Source organism: Garra rufa, chromosome 22 (assembly GCF_049309525.1).
Source record: "Garra rufa chromosome 22, GarRuf1.0, whole genome shotgun sequence".
Classification (NCBI taxonomy): Eukaryota; Metazoa; Chordata; class Actinopteri; order Cypriniformes; family Cyprinidae; genus Garra; species Garra rufa.
In genome coordinates, this window is record NC_133382.1 from 10,387,642 (window position 1) to 10,410,026 (window position 22,385).

The window sequence follows — 22,385 nt, forward strand, 5'->3', positions numbered from 1 at the left end:
TCTAATATTGTGCACTCATCCTCACTTTTCCATAATACCAAAAAGTCAATAATATAGCTTTGTGTAAAAAAATAAAATGACATTTTTGTGATTTAAAATTTCTTCTAATCTTCACTTGAAGTAAATATTGAGATTTTTACCTTTTGGTGAAGTAGTTTACCCAAATATGTAAATTCTGTCATTTACTCACCCTCAAGTTGCTTCAAACCTTTGAAAATTCTTTCTTCTGCTAAACACAGAATGTAGGTACATAAAGTGGGTATGTGGGTACATAAAATTTTAACTATCCCTTTAAAAAATGTTATATTCTATGCCTGATAATTTTTTTTAATTTTATTTCCTAAAATCAGTGTTACTGAAAACTATATGTATCCCTATTTACAGATATTCTTCTTTAACGTCAACATGTTGCCCTCTGAACTGTTTGATGAGGAAGTAAGCTTCCGGGTAAGAAAAGAACTATTGCTTATCACCAGTTTTTTCATGTCAAATTATCATATACTACCAGTCAAAGATTTTTAATGGTTTTTAAAGTCTTTTAAAGAAGCCTTTTCTGCTCATCAAGCCTGCACTTATTTAACCCAAACCATTTTTACTATTTTAAATTTAAATATTTTAAAATGTAATTTATTTATGATTTCAAAGCTGAATTTTTAGCATCATTACTCCAGTCACATAATGCTTCAGAAATCATTCTATTATTCAGATTTGCTGCTCAAAAAACATTACTATGTTGAAAACAGCTGAGTAGAATTTTCATGTTTCTTTGATGAATAGAAAGTTCAGAAGAACATAATTGATCTGAAATGGAAATCTTTTGTAACATTTTAATATATATATATATATATAATATATTATTGTCTTTATCATGACTTTTGAACAATTTATCATCCTTGCTAAATAAAAGTAAATTTCTAAACCCCCCCCCCCCCCCTTTTCCTCAAAATGGAGTAATGATGCTGAAAATGTAGCTTTGGTCACAGGAATAAATTACATTTAAAAAAATATTCAAATAGAAAACAGTTATTTTAAATAGTAAAAATATTTCAGAATTTTACTGTTTTTGCTGTATTTTGGATCAAGTAAATGCAGGCTTGATGAGTCTTAGTAGTGTATTTCATGAAAAATAGAAATGTAATGTAGTGAATGAGTTGCCGGTAATAATGATTCTTCTTTTCTGCAGGTGTATAACTCCAATTCTTTCAGAGCAGACTGTCTCATGGGTGAATTCAAGGTAATTCAGTAAAATCCAAAGTGTTTTTTTTATGTGAGACCCACAGTGTAATTCGGAATGAACTTAGGAATGCATTTTTCTTTTTGTAGCTTGATGTTGGATACATCTATGATGAACCAGGTAATTGTCTGGTTATTTCACAAAATAGTCATCACATTTTATCAGTAGTTGAACTGATCACAAAAGGTTTTTTCCACCAGCTCACTGTGTTATGAAGAAATGGATTCTCCTGAATGACCCAGATGACTCGAGTTCAGGAGCGAAGGGTTATCTTAAAGTCAGCATGTTTGTCCTGGGAGCAGGAGATGAACCACCGGTACGTCTCCTGAACATAATTTATTTGAACATCCAGAATGAAAATTTCCTGATAATTTATTCACCCCAGTGTCATCCACGATGTTCATGTCTTTCTTTCTTCAGTCACAAAGAAATTAAGGTTTTTGAGGATTTCAGGATATTTCTCCATATAGTGGACTTCAGTGCTGGCCAACAGGTTAAAGGTCTGAATATTTGTGGTTAATTTTTATTTTTCTTAGAAAATGACCAATCGTTTCACTAGATAAGACTCTTATTCCTCAGCTGGGATCATGTAGAGCCCTTTAAAGCTGCATTGAAACTGCAATTTGGACCTTCAACCCGTTGGTTCCCATTGAAGTCTGCTATATGGAGAAAAAACCTGGAATGTTTTCCTCAAAAACCTTAATTTTTTTCAACTGAAGAAAGAAAGACATGTACATCAATTATTGTTCTGGAAGTGAACTAATCCTTAAAAGTCTCTCTTTTCTTATTTACAGTATTTTTTTTTATATGCAATGGCACATACTTTTTAAACAAACTAAAAACCTTGCTCTCTACTTGTCATTCATTATGAAACTTAAAATATCTTAAAATTCGTAAGCTCATGCTATACAAAACTATATTAACTGTTCTTATTTAATGTCTGTTTGTCAGGTGGAAAAGAAGGAACAGGACAATGATAAAGATGATGTGGAGAGTAACCTGTTGCTACCTGCTGGCGTCGCTCTCCGATGGGTTATGCTTCAACTCAAAGTGTTTCGGGCTGAGGACGTCCCCCAGAGTATTACAATTATTCCTTATGCATTTCTTTTCTAAAGCAGCATGGCAGACAATCTTTTTGGGGTCATATCATTTGGTTTATATTTTAAGTCCAGGAAATGGCAACACTGGGGATGTTGAGCTGGCACATTGGGTCATTTCCTGATCCCTTAAGGTGGAATTGCACTAGCTAGCTGACACACAACTATTCCCTGACATTAACTATTGAGTCACTATGGCTGTTAACACTCCCCTGCTGAGAGACATGGCCACTTGCACAGATTTCCCTGATTCTCAAATGTCTATGTAAATTAAGCTAATGACTGAAAAGATCAGAAGAACGCCGGCATTTTACTTGTTCATAACCATTGTGTTCATTGTGGTTAAAAGTAATCAGTCAAAACAATCAGTTTAATATGGCTTAACTAGCTGGAGTACTTGTAAATATATATAAGTTAGTTAAAAGGTCATCCAAAAATGAAAATTTGCTGAAAATGTACTTGCCCTCAGGCAATCCAAGATGTAGACGAGTTTAGAGAGATGTAAATAAGCTTCAAACCACTGCTTTAGGGTAACATATAGTTGGAAGTCAAAAGTTTACATACATTGCAGAATCTGCAAAATGTTAATTATTTTGCCAAAACAAGAGGGATTATGCAAATGCATGTTGTTTATTATTTAGTACTGACCTGAATACTGCCCTTCAGAAGATACTTCCCCAGATGTTCCCCAGAAGACAAAATAAATCCAATTTACCCTAATCCTTAAATTGAGTTTTTCCTCACTGAGCATTTGAACCAAGAAACACAGAATCTGTGGGACCTGAAGGACAACAGTGACTGTATGATTTTGAGATCAATCTTTTCACACTGAGGGACTCATGCAGCTATTACAGAAGGTTCAAATGCTCACTGAGGAAAAACGATGCATTAAGAGCCAGGGATAAAAACGTTTTGAATTTGAAGATCAGGGTAAATTTAACTTTTGTCTTTGGGAAAACATGTAAATATCTTCTGTAGCTTCTGAAGGGCAGTACTAAATTTGAAAAATATTATATTTAGGCAAAATAAGAAAAAAACGTACACATTCTGATTTCGTTCATAAGTTTACACCCCAGGCTCTTAATGCATGGTTTTTCCTTCTGAAGGATCAATGAGCTTTTGACCCTTTCTTTAATAGTTGCATATGAGGCCCTCAGTTGTCCTTGGTGTGAAAAGATGGATCTCAAAATCATAAACTCATTGTTGTAAGGGGTTCAAATATACAAAATTTTGAAAAGCCAAAGAATCTGTGGAACCTCAAGGACTTTTCTGAACAACAGCGGACAGTTTAACTGTTCAGGACAAACAACTAAACATCACTAAACAAACCAAAAAAAAACAAACAGTTGTGGATCATTCAGGAAACAACACAGTATTAAGAACCAAGTGTATGTCAGCTTTATAACAGGGTAATTTTTTTATAAATTGAACTATTATTTTATCTTGTAGACTATATATAAACGTCTTCTATGTCTTCTATCTTATTCAGGTCAGCACTAAATAAAAAATGCATTTTGTATGATCTTTCACATTTTGGTAAAATAATTAACATTTTGCAGATTCTGCAAGGTGTATGTAAACTTTTGACGTCAACTGTATGGGTGACAAAAGTTGTAACATTGAAATATTATTTGTTTTCAGTGGATGATTCCATCACCCAATCTATAAAAGAGGCATTTGGGGGTCAAGAAAACAAGAAAAATCTAGTGGATCCATTTGTTGAGGCCTGGTTTGCTGGCAAAAAGGTACAGCCCACCCGAACATATACTCACTTATTTCTTCTGCTTTTTGTCTTAACTACAATTTCATCTCTTTCAGGTCTGTACACAAATAATTGAGAAAAACGCGAACCCAGAGTGGAACCAACAGCTCAATCTTCAAGTCAAGGTAATTTGCTTAATTGGAAAAGATTTATGCACTTTATAAACGTGTCAGTCCTTTGAAGTTTCCCATTTCTACCACTTGTTTTTCAGTTCCCGTCCATGTGTGAAAGAATCAAGCTGACTGTATTTGACTGGTGAGCATCAAAGCGTGGTGGTAAAGTTGTGTGGCCACAGCGGATATGAACTTTTGAAATCCGTGTTGAGAGAATTCCCTGTGTTATTAGTCATGGAATGTGAGCTGGGAGTTAAAGTTTGGTCAATGTTTTGAGCTGGGAGGACACAGGCAGGCAGTATGAGTCATAGCAGTGCTGTCCCACCCTCTCCCTCAATGCATTCCTCCCCATAAACCAGACTACAGCTGCTCAGGGAACAGTGGAAAAACTGAGACGGCCCCTAGCTGGACTGATTCTGTGACACACTGGAACATTTAAACTGACTCCCACTCTTTCTCAGGGATCGCCTCAGTGGGAATGATGCCATTGGCACTACGTATCTTGATCTGACCAAAATAGCATCCTCTGGTGGTGAAGTTGAAGGTATAAAATAGAGCACACACGAAGCATTTTCATATGAACATTTTTTATTTTCTAAATGCAGGGGTGATGTCCTGATCTTTTGAGATTTGTACTATGAAACTCAAAACAGTTTTGTTTTCTTTGTAATAGAGGATCATCCAGGAGATGAGTTTTCACCATATAAAGGTTTAATATCTGCACTGATTCCAGATCTGCAACCCCTTGTGTCCAAATGCACAATATAGGCATTAAAACGCTAATTAATATGCAGTCTTTTACGTTTTACCATCTTTATTTATATTGATCTGAAAGAATGTGGTACCCAAGGGTTTGCGGTTACTTTGCACTTATTATATAAATGCCTGTGCATGCTCTTCAGATTAGCATAAACACAGAGCACTTATGCAGTTTTTGGCATGTTATGCACACCAAGAAATGAAATATAGCAATTCACAATAACATTATTAACCTAAAAACTGCATGGGCTAATTTAAGCTTCTCCCTTACATTACCAGTCAAAAGTTTTGAAAAAGTTACAATTTAAGTTTTTGAAAGCAGTCTCTTATGCTTTTTCAACATGTTAATAATAGTAAATCTTTCTTGGGCTCCAAATCGCCATATTAGATTATTTTTCTGAAGGATCATCTGACACTTAAGACTAGATTACTCACTCTGAACATGTATCTTTGCAGTTAAGGGAATAAATAAAATTACTAAATAACGTTTTTTATTTTTGATGAAGCAAATGCAGTCTTGGTGAGCATAAGAAACGTATTTTAAAAACATTAAACTTTTTTTTGACTGGTAGCGTATATCCTGTTATTGTGAAAATATTTCATTTGTGTACAGTCGTGTTGTGCTGAGATCCATATGTAACATTGCTCATCCATGTAGTCATGAAATCACTGCATGAATTTAATAATTGTTTGTATAATGAACTGTCTGCACATTTAAAATCCCTTAAAATAACTTGCACTACTAATTAAATGAGCTATGCAGTTGGGATGCTTTAACAAACCTCACTCTAACATCTCTCCAACTTTTATCATGTCGCTGGAAACATTTTTATTGATTGTGTTTTTCCACAGGAGAGACTGGGAATTCAGAGATGGGCTTTCTCCCTACTTTTGGGCCTTGTTATATAAACCTCTATGGCGGCCCGAGAGAGTTCTCAGGCTTGTCTGACCCATACGAAGACCTTAATTTAGGCAAGGCAAGTACTGGTGAAAAATTTGATGTTTTCGAAGTATTGAGAAATTATTGGCAGCACAAATGCTTTTCAAGTAAGCTGAAAGATTTGTGTTTTTTTTATATATTTGCAGGGTGAAGGGGTAGCTTACCGAGGGAGAGTGCTTGTTGAACTCTCTACTAAACTTGATGGAAAGGCTGACAAGCCTGTGGAAGAAATATCAAGCGATGATATCTTAGTTGTTCAGGTGAGGCTCTTTGTTGAGTTACCAAGGTATTATTTACACTTGAATTTCTGCTTTTGTTTACGCTTTGTGCTTCTTTGAATAGAAATACCAGCGAAGAAGGAAGTATTGTCTATGTGCAGTGTTTCATAGTGCAACCATGATCCAAGAACCAGGGGAGCCCATTCAGTTTGAAGTTAGCATTGGCAACTATGGGAACAAGATGGACATAACATGCAAACCTCTGGCGTCGACCACACAATACAGCTGTGCTGTTTTTGATGGTGATGCACGTTTTGAACACATTTGGTGTCTAATAAATATTTAGCGTAAATGAAAAGAGGATCTGTGGTGTTAAGTTTCTTTGGTTCTTTCAGGTAATAATTACTACTACCTGCCTTGGGCCAACACTAAGCCTGTGATTTCTCTCACATCCTTTTGGGAGGATATCAATCACCGGTTAGACTCACTGAACATCCTTCTGTTTATATCTAACCGTTTGGTAAGTGCATGTTTTGTGTGACATTTAAAGTTTTTATCGATACACACTCTCTGTTCACGTCACATTTCTTATTCCAATGGTTAACTTGCTTTGCTACAAGGGGATATCGGATGCCCATTTTCCACAAGCTGGTGTAATTCTTTAGGGTCTTTATGAAATGTCTGCAAAATACTTTGGTTAGAATTCCTCAATGGTAGTGTAAAACAACACCTTTTTTTACCAGCTCTGTTCACAGTGAGCCCTTTCGGCGCATGGCTCTTTAAATGATAATGAGCTGCTGCTCACTCCACCCCTTTCTTTAGTTTGTGTATTTGGTGCCATTTTACCATTAACCCTTAAAGACCTAGGACATTTTTGAGGCACCTGAGGCACTTGTACATTTCTTTTTTTTTTTTTTTAGACCTGTTCTGGCGGTCAGCATCAATTGTCATATATCATTATAAATATAAGAAATTAAACTTTATGTCTAGCTAATTTAAATCACAATTTTCCTTTTGTTTTCTCTAAAAATGAGTGAATTCCCAGAATATTTGGAAAACGCTAGCAACAATGGGGTGTTTTTTACTGTGTACTCAAACAAAAACTCCTGAAGGTTGGATTTTTTTCCTGTAGAATTTCGTATTTAGGTGTTTTACACTTCCAAATAAAATTGTGTCTATATAATATTCCCTAAGCAAGTTATAGCCATATATTACAAAATTATTATAGTTTTTCAGTGAAATGTATTTTTATCATTGTACTGTAGGATGGTAGTGTCCACATACTGATTAGACCAACACCATGTAAAAGTGAATTTTGCATCCATACCTCATTTTACATTGGTAATAAAGTGTTTCAGTAGACAGATGTGATTGTAATTCATTCTTTGTGCATCAGATCTTTTAATATGATTCCCCATTTTGCAGCAAACAAACCTCAGTGCTTTGAAGTCTGCATTACAGGCCAAAGCTACTGATGAAAGACTAGAAGAAATCTGGCTGAAACTTGTCAATCAGTTAAGGGAAGATATCATCAGGTAATGTCCGTTTTGGATCTTTTTAGATCAAGGTGTCTTTTCATGCATTACTAAGGGCAACAAGGTGTTTATTTTTGTCCTGTTTTAACTAATCTACATACTCCTGTGTCCTCAGTTTTAAAATTCCTAACCTGGAGGGGAAGCCCAATCTCACAACACTGGATATTCAGATGAAGTCGTTGCGGGACAGTGCTCTGGAGAACATCGTGAAGGGAGCAAAACTCATGGTTGAGGAAGCCACAGATGTTCATAAGTGCTTGAGTGTCATTGAAAGTTGGCTGGACAAACTCAAGCAACTCGCTGAGGAGGTGTGTTTTATCATGTGTAGGAATGGAGCTACAACCCAACTAATAATTTTTGGTTGCCAGAACACTAGTTTTTGGTTCTCAGAATGTTATTTTTTTATGGTTTGTTTTTGGTTAGCCAGGAAAGTTTTCTTAACGTTCCCAGAACATTAGTTTTTTGTTATTGTAACATTCCCAGAGCGTTATTTTTTTCCCCCCCAGAACTTTTTTTTTTTTTTGTAGAATGTTATTGTAACGTTCCCCTAACGTTATTATAACATTCCTAGAGTTTTTGGTTCCCAGAAATTTAGTTTTTGGTTTTAGAATGTTTTTTTCTAACATTTCCCTAACATTATTGAAACATTCCCAGAATGTTAGTTTTTGCTTTGTAGTTGCTTTGTTGTTGCTACAGTTGCTTAGTAGGGAACCAAAAAGAACATTCTGGAAAGTTAGTTTTTGCTTTTAGAATGTTTTTTTCTAACATTTCCCTAACGTTATTGAAACATTCCCAGAATGTTAGTTTTTGCTTTGTAGTTGCTTTGTTGTTGCTACAGTTGCTTAGTAGGGAACCAAAAAGAACAGTCTGGAAAGTTAGTTTTTGCTTTTAGAACATTATTCTAATGTTCTCCTAACGTTATTATAACATTCCAAGGACATTAGTTTTTGGTTCCCAAAAAAGTTTTTGGTTTTAGAATGTTATTCTAATGTACCCCTAACGTTATTGTAACATTCTCAGAACGTTAGTTTTTGGTTTCCAGAACATTATTTTGTTAAGGTTTGTTTTGGTTAGCCAGGGAAGTTTTCTTAACGTTCTTATAATGTTAGTTTTCGGTTCCCAGAAAGTTAGTTTTATGTTTTAGAACGTTATTCTAACGTTCCCAGAACGTTAGTTTTCAGTTTCCAGAATGTTATGGTTTGTTTTTGGTAAGCCAGGAAGGGTTTCTTAATGGAAATAGAATGTTAGTTTTTTTTTTTTTTTTTATAACATTACATTCGATATTTAGCTCGATATGGCGTAGCTTGTCAGAGATCTACGTCTCTGTGTATTAATTGCCGCTCCAGCGGAACCTGAGCGGAACGCACGTGATGGAGATTTACTACTAATCAAAGCACCGGCTTCATTGAGTAGACACGCCTCACAATATCGTTCGATATATTGTCCAGCCCTATAAAATATGATATTTATTTACAGATATCAAAAAAGAATAAAATAAATAAATACTTGCCTTAAAGTAGGATATCAGTACATTCATTCAGTACACTTACCACTAAAGTGTACAGCTTGTACAGCTGGACATTTCCTCTTTTGATTCATAAACAAAATCTTCTCGATTAACATTGTGTTCTCTTCAGTTAGGCATGTCCGATCCCTTTGAAATCATATTTCATGTATGTGGTGCTTCTGATGTAGAACTCACCTTGTTTACAAGGAAGAGAAGAAATTGTTGAATGAAGTCATTAGTTTTGTTTCCTCAAGAGCCTCTTTTAAAGATTCGATGCCACAAACCTGACAAACTGTGGCAATTCAGTTATTCAGTTACTCATTTTGTCATCATTGTGTGTAGTAAACAACTCCAGGCAAACCGTTGCACCCAGAATCCCAAGAAGCTGTGTGGAGCTGGTTTTCGCCAAAAATGCTAATGTTTTGTCCACTGTATTTTTTTTAGACAGTCAAAAATTAGTGCTAGATTAGAATTTGAGCTAATTCTTGTCGGTCAGACTAATGGAATCTGACTGTTTGAATCAACATTTATCTTGGACCATCTTTTTTCAAAGCCTCAGAACTGCATGCCTGATGTGATTATCTGGATGTTGAGAGGAGAGAAGAGGGTAGCATATGCTCGCATCCCAGCCCATCAAGTGCTCCATTCATCCTACAGTGAGCAGGCATGTGGTCAATTCTGCGGGAAGACCCAGACTGTCTTTATGAAGGTATTGAGAGTTCGTACCATGCTGTGACATAAAACATGTTTAAACTTTGCTCCATGAAATGTATCATGTGATGTCTGTTTCCCATCAGTATCCCATGGACGGCAAAAAAGGTTTGAAGGTTCCCGTCCAGTTACGTGTGAACATGTGGCTTGGGCTGGCAACAGAAGAAAAGAAGTTCAATCACTATGCAGAGGGAATTTTCAATGTATTTGCAGAATTGGTAAATATTGCTTGTTTATGATCTTAAGTCTGGAGAGATGCAGTCTTGAGTTAGGAGCTAATGTTTGGTCATTGTCTGTTTTGCAGTATGAAAACCAGGCTCAGGTTCTAGGAAAGTGGGGCACCACCGGTCTGCTGAATCGTAGCAAGTTTTCTGATGTCACAGGCAAAGTGAAGCTGAAGCAGGAGTATTTTTTGCCCCCTGTTGGCTGGGAGTGGGAAGGTGACTGGTGTGTTGATCCAGAGAAAACGTGAGTTGTTGACCACCCACAAATAGCTGGCAAATTATTAGTGATGTTTCCAAGCATCACTATTGCTATTTGTCATAATTAGGGATAGACATTTGAACAAACTAGCAGCCCTAAATATTAAACTAAAGGCCAGTTCACACCAGTGCATGTGTGAAAAACTCTCCTATTGCATTAAAAAAACTGTGTACACTACCAGTAAAAAGTTTTTGAACAGTAAGATTTTTAATGTTTTTTAAGGAAGTCTCTTCTGCTCACCAAGCCTGCATTTATTTGATCCAAAGTACAGCAAAAACATTACAATTCTGAAATATTTGTATTATTTAAAAGAACTGTTTTCTATTTTAATATATTTTAAAATCTAATTTATTCCTGTGATTTCAAAGCTGAATTTTTAGCATCATTACTCCAGTCACATGATCCTTCAGAAATCATTCTAATATTTTGATTTGCTGCTCAAAACATTTATTATTATTATGTTGAAAACAGGTGAGTAGATTTTTTTTCAGGTTTCCTTGATAAATAGAAAGTTCAGAAGAACATCATTTATTTAAAAATAAAACTTTTTTGTAACATTATTGAATATAAATTTTATTAAATTCTTTTGAACTTCTAACCCATGCTGCTCCAAAAACAACCAACATATGAAACCTACATACATTTTTTCTAACAAAACAATGTAAATATAATAAGTTTCAAACTAAATATGTTCATTTTACTGGTATTAAAATTTCACTTTTTGGATGAAAAAGATGACCAATAGCCTAAAATGCAATGCTTAAATCAATAGGTGGTAACAGAGTGATATGTGGACTTTACTTCTTTCAAACTTTCCGTTTTCAAATTTAGACTGTTTGGTCTTTGACACCCCTATGGATTGTAGTTTCGTTAAATATAGTTTATTTGTTATGTCACTTACTTGTTTTGTCTGTTGGCGTTATCTTTGTTTCTGCATATTCAAATTTACCAACAAAATTCAGTCTTAGAATTGTGTGTGAGATACTGAACATTAAAAAAAGAAGAAAAAAAGGAATTCGATCAAATCGAACTAATAGATGTTAAAAAATGTTTAATTTAATTTAGTTTCAATGGTTATATCTCTTAAATAGTCTTATTCCATATTCCATATAAAGTTTCTTTTAATGTACTAAAATGGTCAATGTTTGAACAAGTCAAAACTGACTTGAATATGAAAGGAGGGTTCATTTAACAGTTGTTCATGTATCTGTTCAAAAACACTTGCGTTTTATCGAGAGGTGTTCTTATTTCTTTAAAACTTGCCAACCAGTAAGATTTGTGCTTTTGGTCACATGCCCAGGGTTGTTTGGTGTGAACATGCCTTTAGTTGTGTTCCCTTTTATGGTATAGCCATTACTATATCTAACCCTGGCTGAACCACAAAACCAGTCTTAAGTAGCATGGGTATATTTGTAGCAAAAGGCAACAATACATTGCATGGGTCGAAATTATCTATTTTTCTTTAATGCCACAAATCATTAGGATATTAAGTAAAGATCATGTTCCAGGAAGATATTTTGTAGATTTCCTACCGAAAATATATACAAATTTAATTTTTGATTAGTAATATGCATTGCTTAGAACGTCACTTGGGCAACAGGTGATTTTGTCAATATTTAGAATTTTTTTTGCACGCTCATAATCCAGGTTTTGAAATAATTGTATCTTTCCCAAATATTGACCTATGCAACAAACCATACATCAGTGGAAAGATTATTTTTGTATGAATGTATAAGTAAGGGATAATGTACAGGCAGCCGGTAGTTATCGCTGAAATAAGCCCCGACAGTTGCATCACACTGAAGGGGCTTATTTCAGCGATAACTACCGGCTGCCTGTACATTATCTGCTTTTTACATGGCTACTTGCCACATAAGGAAAAAAACTGAACATGAATATGAATGTGTTTTTCACAAGATGGCGCCAAACGGTAATCTTTGTAGGCGCGGAGGGATTTTAAACATACAAGTAGTACCGGCTATGCGTTATTACTTTGGAGCGGTTATTATTCGAAAAGAACGAACCTGCAAATGTCTCAACTGACCAATCAGTATCAAGCATTCTAGAGAGCCGTGTAATAAATATAGATAATGTAAAGATCTAAATTTCCATTGCAAACGGTCCAGGGTCACATACATTAATGTCCGGTTAACCTAACATAATGGAGGGACATTTTGCATTGACAACCACCTCCCATATTTCCTTCAGAAATAGTCTAGTCAATAATTTTTTTTTTTTTTGGGTGGACATGTAGTCTGCTGACTGAGGCTGATGCAGGACACACAGAGTTCGTAGATGAGGTCTATGAGAATGAGACTCGATTACCAGGAGGAGAATGGAAGCTTGCAACAGAGCCTTACACTGATGTGGTAAAAGCACCTGCCTAATCAAGCCATTTAGTCATTTATTTGTGATTTCTAATTAAACACTCTCTACGGCACTATTACTTCTACATCTGTGTGAAATAAAAAGAAAGGAGCTTTAAAAAATCCTGTTATGACTGATTATTATCTTTTATATACAGAATGGAGAAAAAGTTCAGGGCCCTACAGAAATTGAATGCCCATCTGGCTGGAAGTGGGAGGATAACTGGACTTTTGATGGCAACCGAGCTGTCGATGAAAAAGGTGAGCCTGTCACTGTACTTGGTTTGGCTTTTGCTAATTCTACAGCCAATAAGCTTTCTTGCTCAACATTTAAATATTCTGGTTCAGTTGATAACTGTAAGCTGATCAGAATTGCTCTGAAACCCTTCACCTCCTCCAGCTCCACCTGTCTAGATTTGCTCTTGTATTTATGTGTACACTCTTACAGGGGCGTAGATTTATAGTGGACGGAGGGGATGTGTCCCCACCAATATCCTCCGAGTATTGAAATGTCTCCACCAATAATTTAATCCGCTTAAAAAAAAAATTGCGCTGTCAACATTAACCTAGACACGCAGAAAGGGATAAATCACGTTCTCTCCTTGAGTCCTCCCGCCCCCAAAACACATATGAACATTTTGATTGGCTGTGCCTTTCCCTGCTATCATGTGAGCGGCTATGGTTGCATTCAGATACAAGCAGTGCCAAATGCAGTGGATTTTTTTTCCCGTGCAAGAAGGTGTGTTGGGTGACATACATGTGAGGATGGCGGCAAAAAAAACAAACGAAAAAAAGAAGCTAGACATGGGGAGCTTTTTTTCAAAGAAAAGTGTAAATCACTTCAAGTTCGCTAGTGAATCCATCAAAGTCCATCAAAGTAACGACAACAGTTAACAATGCTAGTGTTTTTTGTTTTTTACTGCTTTGACGCACATTCATTATAGCAGGGCAGGCTATCAGTGATGTGCGGGTCAATGTATAAACAACCCGAACCCGACGTTTTCAACTAACCCGCCCGCAAAAAAAGAAAAAGAAAATATTGTACCTGACCCGCGTGTTTAATATTTGCGACTGACACCAGCGATTATATGCGGCTATGCGGTGGAGATGCGTTCACTATCAAACATCATTCGGCATTAATTGGGTATTTTGTCAAAAGAAATATTCTTGATTACAAGAAAAATACAGATTGTTCTTGTTGTGATTTATTTTGTCTTTTTTTTAAACAGATTTAAATAGTTTCATTTTCGAAGTAGCCTACTCTTAATTATGTCAGTGATTCTCCGATGTTAAATATGATCAAGAATTATTTTATTTCGATCTACAGTGTAATAAAAGTTAAGAAAAAGATTACCCCATAGCCCTAAATATATATAGACTACAAGCTAATTCCTTTTTTCTTAACTTTTAACAACTTCTAAAAATTATCAAGAATATTAAACCAACTTATAGGCTAGGTTAACGATTTTTCTTATTTAAACATAACAAATGCACTTCAAAACAAAATTTTCATAGGCTATATAAATTCAGAAATCACGAATATGACAAAATAATATTATGTTATATATATTGTAGCCTATAGCTATAATAGTTGTATCAAATGAATAAAGAGCCTTGAATTTATTAAGTAGTGTTTAATTTTGTTCGTTTCGCTCTCTGGAAATGTAAAGAGAAAAGTACCGTTGTTACTTGGAATTCGTTTTTAATCACTGGTTTTAAACAAGCATATACATGAGATAATTTATATATTATTGCTTGAATAAACATTTAAAAATAGTGCTAGAAATTTTATAATTAAGGAAATTAAACAGACCTAGGCATTTGAAAAGACATAGTGAAATGTGTCTAATAATTCCAAAAAGAAAGAGAAGCATTGGAATGGTGGGGTGGGGGGGGTTAGGAGGGGTGGAGTCATAGGTCTCCACCAATGTCCAGAGCAAATCTACGCCCTACCTATTCATGCAGCATCTGCTTATCTTGCATGCTATTTGAGGCTGTGCAGTTATATGACGTGTATTTGTATGTTTAGGTTGGGAATATGGCATCACTATTCCACCTGATGATAAGCCCAAATCCTGGGTGGCAACTGAGAAGATGTACCACATTCATCGTCGCAGAAGAATGGTCCGACCTCGCAAAAGGATTCCTGGTGCCAAAACAGCTGATGCAAGTGTATATTGTTTATTTTAGACTTTAGGATCATATGTATCGAGAACCGGTTCCAACCAGTTTGTTTGATATTTATATTAGTCTAGTTTTTTAGTGGTATTTTTTGGTAAAACCATAGGCAAAAGACAGAATAAATCGAATGTCTAAATGTATGACTAAAAACTTAGTTTTTTTGTTTTTTATTTTATTGGAATTAGGAATCGATAAGCATCTGAATCGAAAAGCAGAATCAGAATCGATAAAATTCAAACGATACTCAGCCCTAATCATATGTTAGATTGTGCTTTTATAACATTTCTATGCAGAAGAAGGATCTGGGAGATGCAGAGGGATGGGAATACTCCTCACTCATTGGCTGGAAGTTCCACAGGCAGCAGAAATCATCTGACACGTTCCGTCGGCGTCGCTGGAGAAGGAAGATGACACCTGCCGATCGGGTTGGAGCCTCAGCCATTTTCAAACTGGAAGGAACTCTGGTTAGCATCAAAGCTGTCTAACTTTTAATTTATATACTTCTGTTTTGTGTTACCAACATAATGACCTCTTCACTGCTAATGTGCACGACAGGGAGTTGACACGGAATCTAAAGGTGATGAAAAAGGCAAAACGGATGGTTCTGTTAAACAGTTTGGAGCCAACACACCAACTGTATCATGCACATTTGATCGTGAGTTTGTTAAAATGGATTACAGAATGACCTTTTTTATTTTAATATATCCATTTTATTAACCCTCAACCTGATTTTTCTGGCAGAATCCAATGCGTACCATTTAAGAGTCTATGTTTACCAGGCCAGAAACCTTAATGCCCTGGACAAAGACAGCTTCTCTGGTATCATAGCAGTTTTGATATTGCTGATTTGTTTTCTTTAAATATCTGTAAAAGTGACCAGGCTTTTGTTGTAACTAAAATCATATTGGTTTAAATTGCAGATCCATATGTACATGTGTCGTTTATGCATCACAGCCAAACAACAGAGACAATCCGAAGTACCTTGAACCCGACATGGGATCAGGCTCTTATTTTTAAAAATGTGGAAATCTACGGTGATCCCCAGACTCTCACCCACAATCCACCCATTGTGGTTATGGAAATCTTTGACAGCGATCAAGTGGTTAGTCTGATTTCGGTAACACTTTAGTTTAGGGACCAGTTCTCACTATTGACTAGTTGTTCTTATAAAGCACCTATTCATTCCTTATTCTGGATTACTATACTTTAGATCCTCTAAACCTAACAACTAGCTTACTAACTATTAATAAGCAACAAATCAGGAAAAAGTTGCAGGTAGTTAATAGTGAAAATTGGAAGAACAAATCATTGAAGAGAAGAACCCTGACTTCTTTATGCTGCCACTATATTTTATGTATTTGACAATGATCATTTTTTTAGGTTGTCTCAGGATTCTTATTAAATTTAAAGAAATAGTTCACTCATAATTTTAAATTGTTACAACACAGAAGATAATTTTTAAAGTATTAAAGGTTGTATCAGCGATTTCTAGCCTGAAACATAAAGTGTAAAATTCAGCTTATCTTTCATCACGATCCGCTCGCTGCCTGCCCCATAAATTGTCTGTGAAAAAACCGCGTCTCTCTGGTCAGCCTAGGGTCCGAGATATGCCAAAAAAACAATCGGCACTACCAACCTTTCCACAGCAAAAACAAACATTGTTCCAACCAATCAGCGTCAGGGGTTTGGTGTTGTGGACTTTCGCTCCGCCTCCCTCACATCCCTGCACCAGTAGGAAAGTCCACAACACGAACCCCCTGACGCTGATTGGTTGGAACACGGTTTGTTTATCTGTGGTTATTGTTGATAGCGCCGATTGTTTTTTTGGCATATCTCGGACCCTAGGCTGACCAGAGAGACGCGGTTTTTTCACAGACAATTTATGGGGCAGGCAGCGAGCGGATCGTGAATAAAGGTCAGCTGAATTTGACACTTTATGTTTTAGGCTAGAAATCGCTGATACAACCTTTAAGTAAAAACTAATAGGAAATTTGTTTAGGAAATAGCATACAGTTTAGGTCAAAAGTTTACATACACCTTGCAGAACTTTACCAAAATAAGAAGGATCATACAAAATGCATGTTATTTTTTTTATTAATTACTGACCTGAATAAGATTTTTCACATAAAAGATGTTTACGTATAGTCAACAAGAGAAAATAGTAGTTGAGTTTATAAAAATGACCCTGTTCAAAAGTTCAAATACTCTTGATTCTTAATACTTGGTTGAATGATCCACAGCTGTTTCTTTTTTGTTTAGTGATAGTTATCATGAGTCCCTTGTTTGTCCTGAACAGTTAAACTGCCCACTGTTCTTAAGAAAAATCCTTCAGGTCCCACAACGACTTTGTTTTTTCAGGATTTATATGTATTTGAATCCTTTCCAACAATGACTGTATGATTTTGAGATCCATATGCAACTATTACAGAAGGTTTTTGAAACTGGTTTCAAAACTAAAGGTTTTTAACTGAATTTGTATTCTGGGAAACATGTATCTTCTGTAGCTGCTGAAGGGCAGTACTAAATGAAAAAAAGTTTTCACCCCTGGCTCTTAATGCATTGTTTTTTCTTCTGGAGCATCAGTGAACATTTGAAATGTAATCTCAAAACCATACAGTCATTGTTCGAAAGGGTTCAAATACACAATGTTGAAAAACCAAAGAATTTGTGGGACCTGAATTGTTTTTCTGAAGAATAACAGGCGGTTTACCTATTTAGGACAAACAAGGGACTCATGAACAACTATCACTAAACAAAAAAACACAGCTGTGGATCATTCAGGTAACAACGTAGTATTGGGAATCAAGCGTATGTAAACCTTTGATCAAATTTTATTTTATTTTGGTAATAATTTTGAAACTTTTGACCTCAACTGTAGAATATAAACACATTTTTCTAGTTTACTGGTAGACCAGACAAATACTAGCTACTGCATATACTTGCTTTTTAGTATGCGAGTGTCCTCACAACGCAAATGATTTGAATTTTGTCAATCCTGGTAGGGTAAAGATGAAATGCTTGGCAGAAGTACATGTGTACCATTGGTGAAGTTGACTTCAGGCATGGATGGATCTCCTAAACTCCTCTGGGAGCCTGTAATGCACAAAAATGCTCCTGCTGGGGAGGTTCTGGTGGCTGCAGAGCTTATTCTGAAGACCAAGGTATGGATTTTAATTGAAATTTGGTGTCTATAACCACATGGATGGCTGCTTTGTGATTCAAATAGAATTCCTCTTGATAATGCTTATGTTGTCTACTCCAGGGAAATGACACTGAACTTCCACTTGTTCCCCCTAAACGAGGAGAGAAACTCTATATGGTTCCTCAAGGGGTGCGACCTGTGGTGCAACTTACTGCCATAGAGGTCAGTTTCAAATTTGTGTGTTTTCTCTTTGTTTGGACTTGTTTTAAAGTGGTCAGATCATGTAGAATCAAAATCTGTTGAGACAGTGTGCTGTTAAAACTTCATCTCTAGTCCAAATAGACAATTTATTGATGTTAACACATACAACCACCTATATTTACACTAAGTCATATTTGTGTTAACCTGTGTGTAGAAAAGTAGTGCAGAAAAGCTCTATATTGAGGTATTCAAGTGTTTTTGAAATTTCTGTTGTTTTGTTGGATGCAGGTTCTAGCATGGGGATTGCGTAACATGAAAACATATCAGCTGGCTCCTGTGACGTCACCCAGTCTGGTGGTGGAGTGTGGAGGAGAGATGGTTCAGTCAGCGGTTATCAAAAACCTGAAGAAGTGCCCTAATTTTCCAGGAAATGTCCTCTATTTAAAAGTGGTGAGCATCCATATCTACCTGTGGAGAAAAAGTGTAGCCATGCTTTAAAATAAATGCTGCTTCTTTGATATTTTGCTGTTGAATGCAGTGACATTCATATTTAAATACGGTTCCAAACTGGTCTTGGAATAGACTGTGTGTCTTAAGCATTGTCTTTTGTGTCTTCAGCTTCTACCAAAAGAAGAGATTTATACTCCCCCTATAGTGCTAAAAATCATCGACCACAGACCCTTTGGACGGAAACCTGTGGTGGGTCAATGCACCATCAGTTCCCTGGAAGAGTTTCGATGTGACCCTTATGCCACAGTTGCAGAAGTGGCCATGACTTCAAAAGGTACATTCCCTTTCAGTGGCGGCTGGTCCATAGGGGGCGCTGGGGCGCCGCCCCCCTCAAGTTAGCCAAGGAAGAAGACTATTAACATGTTAAAAATAAGTTTAATACATATTGCAAAATAATTACGAAATTGGATTATTTTGACATACTATTCGACTGGTAGTTATGTTAGCACCTGTTAAAAATTAAAAAAATCTAAACAGTTTTTCGTTTGTTTGTGTATGCGGGACGCCGGCCAAATGGGTGTCTATTAGGTCTGTAAATTTTTTAAACGCATGTGACTTGAGGCTGAGCTCTGATTGGGTTGTTTCAGATTGTCCTCGGGGCGCAGAGCACAGCGCCCCAGACCCTCCCACTTCAGATCTTAGCCAATCAATCTTGTTTTTATATATTTTGTCCTCATGTGATTGGACCGTTCTCGACTGTCAAATATGTGCAATATCTTTTCCGAGATGAAAGTAAATTTGATTTTATCTCTCACAAGCCGTTCAAATGAAGAAAAAAATAAATTAAATAAACTTACGAGTCATGGAGCTTGGATAGAGTTTGCTTGCTAGATGCGATGTAAGTCATGCCTTTTATTGTTTTCATTGTTTATTTCAAAGTCCTGTCACCGAAGCATTCTGGGCAACTACACAGAAAGTAACGTTAACTGTAACAATGCAGTTTATCTCAATCGTCGGGGTACAAGCAAGGGTTTATGTAGATGTCTTTTTTCAAGTAAATTGTGAGTGTATTATTAAAAGCACAATATTAAAATAGATATAATATAGTGTTCCTTCTTTAATTGGACATACAAATATATTGTCAATACCATTATAATTACTTATTATATTGGACTATATATAACTTTATGAAAATTAATTTATATGCAATGTTTTATTACAAATCAATTTATTTTCTCTGTCTTTGATATTTATCCTGTGGCTCTCTCGTGTGGATAACATTAGTATTATGGCCTTTATCTCTGAATCACATTAATATAAATGGCTAATATTTTTTGGGATGATTACAAATGTTTAATGATTACTTTACAGATAATAAAGCCTGTATTAACAGTGTGATTCATTTTGTGTGCGCCCCCCTAAAATTTTTTAGCACCAGCCGCCACTATTCCCTTTTACACATTTGTTAACAGGCAACTCTTTAAATCTATGTGTAAAAGGCAACATTGTATTGGTATTCCTCAAAGGGTTAGTTCACCCAAAAATGAAAATCAGCCCATTATTTACTTACATTATTTACTTACCCTCCAGGCATCCCATGAATTCCTTCTTTCAGACGAATCCAATTGGAGTTATATTAAAAATTGTTCCAGCTCTCCCAAGCCTTATCATGGCAGTGGGTGGGTGTTTCTCTTCATCAGTCCAAAATAAGTCCAATGAAGTGCATCCATCCATAATAAAATGTGTCTCACACGGCTCAGGGGGGTGGATAAAGGTCTCCTGTAGCAAATCGATGCTTTTTTTTAAAAGAAAAATATCCATATTCAAAAAATAATAATCACTTTAATCTAGCTTGCGCAAACTGTCGTACACGGACGCTGTTCCTGGCGGATGACGTAGGATGTCGGCGTTGATATGTAAAACGAGGATTCGTAAAGAGAAATGTTGGAGGATTTCGATATAAGCTAAGAGGAGACAGTTTTTTCTTTGCTAAAGTAAGGAAACTTGCTCCTGTAAACAAACGTTGGTTTTCACGAGACTCACAGGCGCATACGCTTAAGCTTCCATGGTAACAGTTTCCGCAAGCTAGATTTAAGTGATTATTATGTTTTAAATATGACCGTGTGAGACACTTTATTATGGATGGATGTGCTTTTTAGGACTTGTTTTGGACTGATGAAGAGAAACACCCACCCACTGACATAATAAAGCTTGGGAGAGCCAGAACAATTTAAATATATATCAAATTGGTTTCGTCTGAAAGAAGGAAGTCATAGACACCTAGGATGCCTGGAGGGTGAGTAAATAATGGGCTAATTTTAATTTTTGGTTGAACTAACCTTTTAAACATTCTGGGTTTAGTTTATTGTAAACATTACATATTTATTGGCATTCTTTAAAAAATTCTCCCTTTTCCTACAGTGGCTTTGATGGCAGCTTCTCCTAGAGACCTCCATGTAAACATAGATGATGGTAGACAGCAGCTTCTAGAAGCTCAGGTACTGCTACCAAGTCACCTGGTTTTATAGGTTTAGGAACTTAAGTCTTACCTTGTGAGAGAAGTCTATGTAATGAACACTGGTACACACATCTGTATGAATTTGCTTCTATTTTCGACTTTGTGAATTTCAGTATTTTTATGGCATCTCAGCTGCTGTTGACAAAATGGCCACTGGTAGTCACATTCAAGTATGTACAGAAATAAGGAACTTTAATCAAAAGCTGGATTTTGTAATTAAATGTAATTCTAAGTTACATGTATGAAGTGTGTAATTTCTGTATTAGAGCCGGTGGTACCAATCAAAGCCAGTGTGTTTATTCCTGGCCCTGTCTGATCAAAAATATCACTATTCTCTAAGGCGCCATTAGTGGCACTTCAATTACACACTTCACCACTAACACTAAAATTGACTCCATATCTGAATCTTCACCTTCTGTAGTTACAAATGGGTTAAATTGGGGGAGTATCAGATCAATCTGTTTTTCTCAAATTATCACTCTTATTTCACATTGAGGTGGCTTGTACAGCTGACTTGCTCTATAAGGAATCATACTAACTTTCACTGAATTAATTTAAAGCTAACTTCCTTGTGTGTGCAATGGGCATTTAATCATGGAGAAAAGTTTTAAAAGGGAATGGTTACACCTTTAATTACTCAACCTCAAGCCATCCTAGGTGTATATGACTTTCTTTTTTCAGAAGAATACAACTAGAGTTATATTAAAAACTGTCCTAGCTCTTCCAAACTTTATAATGGCAGTGAACGGCTGTTGAGATTTTGAAGTCCAATAAAGTGCACCCATCCATCATAAAAAGTACTCCACACGGCTTTGGGGAGTTATTAAAGGACTTCTGAAGCCAACTGATGCATTTGTGCAAGAAAAATATCCATATTTAAAACTTTATAAACCATAATCTCACATGTTCTTGAGAGAGTTAGTAGAAGCTAGAGATTACAGTTTATAAAACTTTTTTAATATGGATATTTTTCTTACACACTAACTTTTATTAAGCCCCTGGATCCATGTGGAGTACTTTTTTAGTAGATGGATGCACTTTATTGGATTCTAAAATCTCAACACCCATTCACTGCCATTATAAAGCTTGGAAGAGCAAGGACAATTTTTAATATTACTCTGATTGTATTTGTCTGAAAGAAGAAGGTACACCTAGGATGGCTTAAGGT

General features: G+C 35.9%; 1 protein-coding gene across 1 annotated transcript in view; it reads left to right on the forward strand.

Annotated features, from left to right (window-relative positions):
• Positions 1 to 22,385, forward strand: part of myof (myoferlin) — a 41,529-nt gene that overhangs the window by 10,812 nt on the left and 8,332 nt on the right. Inside the window, exons 8-38 of the mRNA XM_073827715.1 lie at positions 385 to 447; positions 1,184 to 1,234; positions 1,324 to 1,354; positions 1,435 to 1,550; positions 2,186 to 2,312; positions 3,973 to 4,076; positions 4,150 to 4,218; positions 4,305 to 4,348; positions 4,668 to 4,750; positions 4,880 to 4,915; positions 5,818 to 5,942; positions 6,052 to 6,165; positions 6,248 to 6,425; positions 6,519 to 6,643; positions 7,549 to 7,658; positions 7,774 to 7,966; positions 9,719 to 9,874; positions 9,963 to 10,094; positions 10,181 to 10,344; positions 12,614 to 12,728; positions 12,884 to 12,986; positions 14,755 to 14,891; positions 15,200 to 15,370; positions 15,462 to 15,561; positions 15,648 to 15,725; positions 15,827 to 16,008; positions 17,909 to 18,067; positions 18,169 to 18,270; positions 18,538 to 18,699; positions 18,868 to 19,033; positions 21,121 to 21,197. Of these exons, the coding sequence (XP_073683816.1) occupies positions 385 to 447; positions 1,184 to 1,234; positions 1,324 to 1,354; positions 1,435 to 1,550; positions 2,186 to 2,312; positions 3,973 to 4,076; positions 4,150 to 4,218; positions 4,305 to 4,348; positions 4,668 to 4,750; positions 4,880 to 4,915; positions 5,818 to 5,942; positions 6,052 to 6,165; positions 6,248 to 6,425; positions 6,519 to 6,643; positions 7,549 to 7,658; positions 7,774 to 7,966; positions 9,719 to 9,874; positions 9,963 to 10,094; positions 10,181 to 10,344; positions 12,614 to 12,728; positions 12,884 to 12,986; positions 14,755 to 14,891; positions 15,200 to 15,370; positions 15,462 to 15,561; positions 15,648 to 15,725; positions 15,827 to 16,008; positions 17,909 to 18,067; positions 18,169 to 18,270; positions 18,538 to 18,699; positions 18,868 to 19,033; positions 21,121 to 21,197 (3,573 nt within the window). The remainder of the gene's footprint in view (positions 1 to 384; positions 448 to 1,183; positions 1,235 to 1,323; positions 1,355 to 1,434; positions 1,551 to 2,185; positions 2,313 to 3,972; positions 4,077 to 4,149; positions 4,219 to 4,304; positions 4,349 to 4,667; positions 4,751 to 4,879; positions 4,916 to 5,817; positions 5,943 to 6,051; positions 6,166 to 6,247; positions 6,426 to 6,518; positions 6,644 to 7,548; positions 7,659 to 7,773; positions 7,967 to 9,718; positions 9,875 to 9,962; positions 10,095 to 10,180; positions 10,345 to 12,613; positions 12,729 to 12,883; positions 12,987 to 14,754; positions 14,892 to 15,199; positions 15,371 to 15,461; positions 15,562 to 15,647; positions 15,726 to 15,826; positions 16,009 to 17,908; positions 18,068 to 18,168; positions 18,271 to 18,537; positions 18,700 to 18,867; positions 19,034 to 21,120; positions 21,198 to 22,385) is intronic.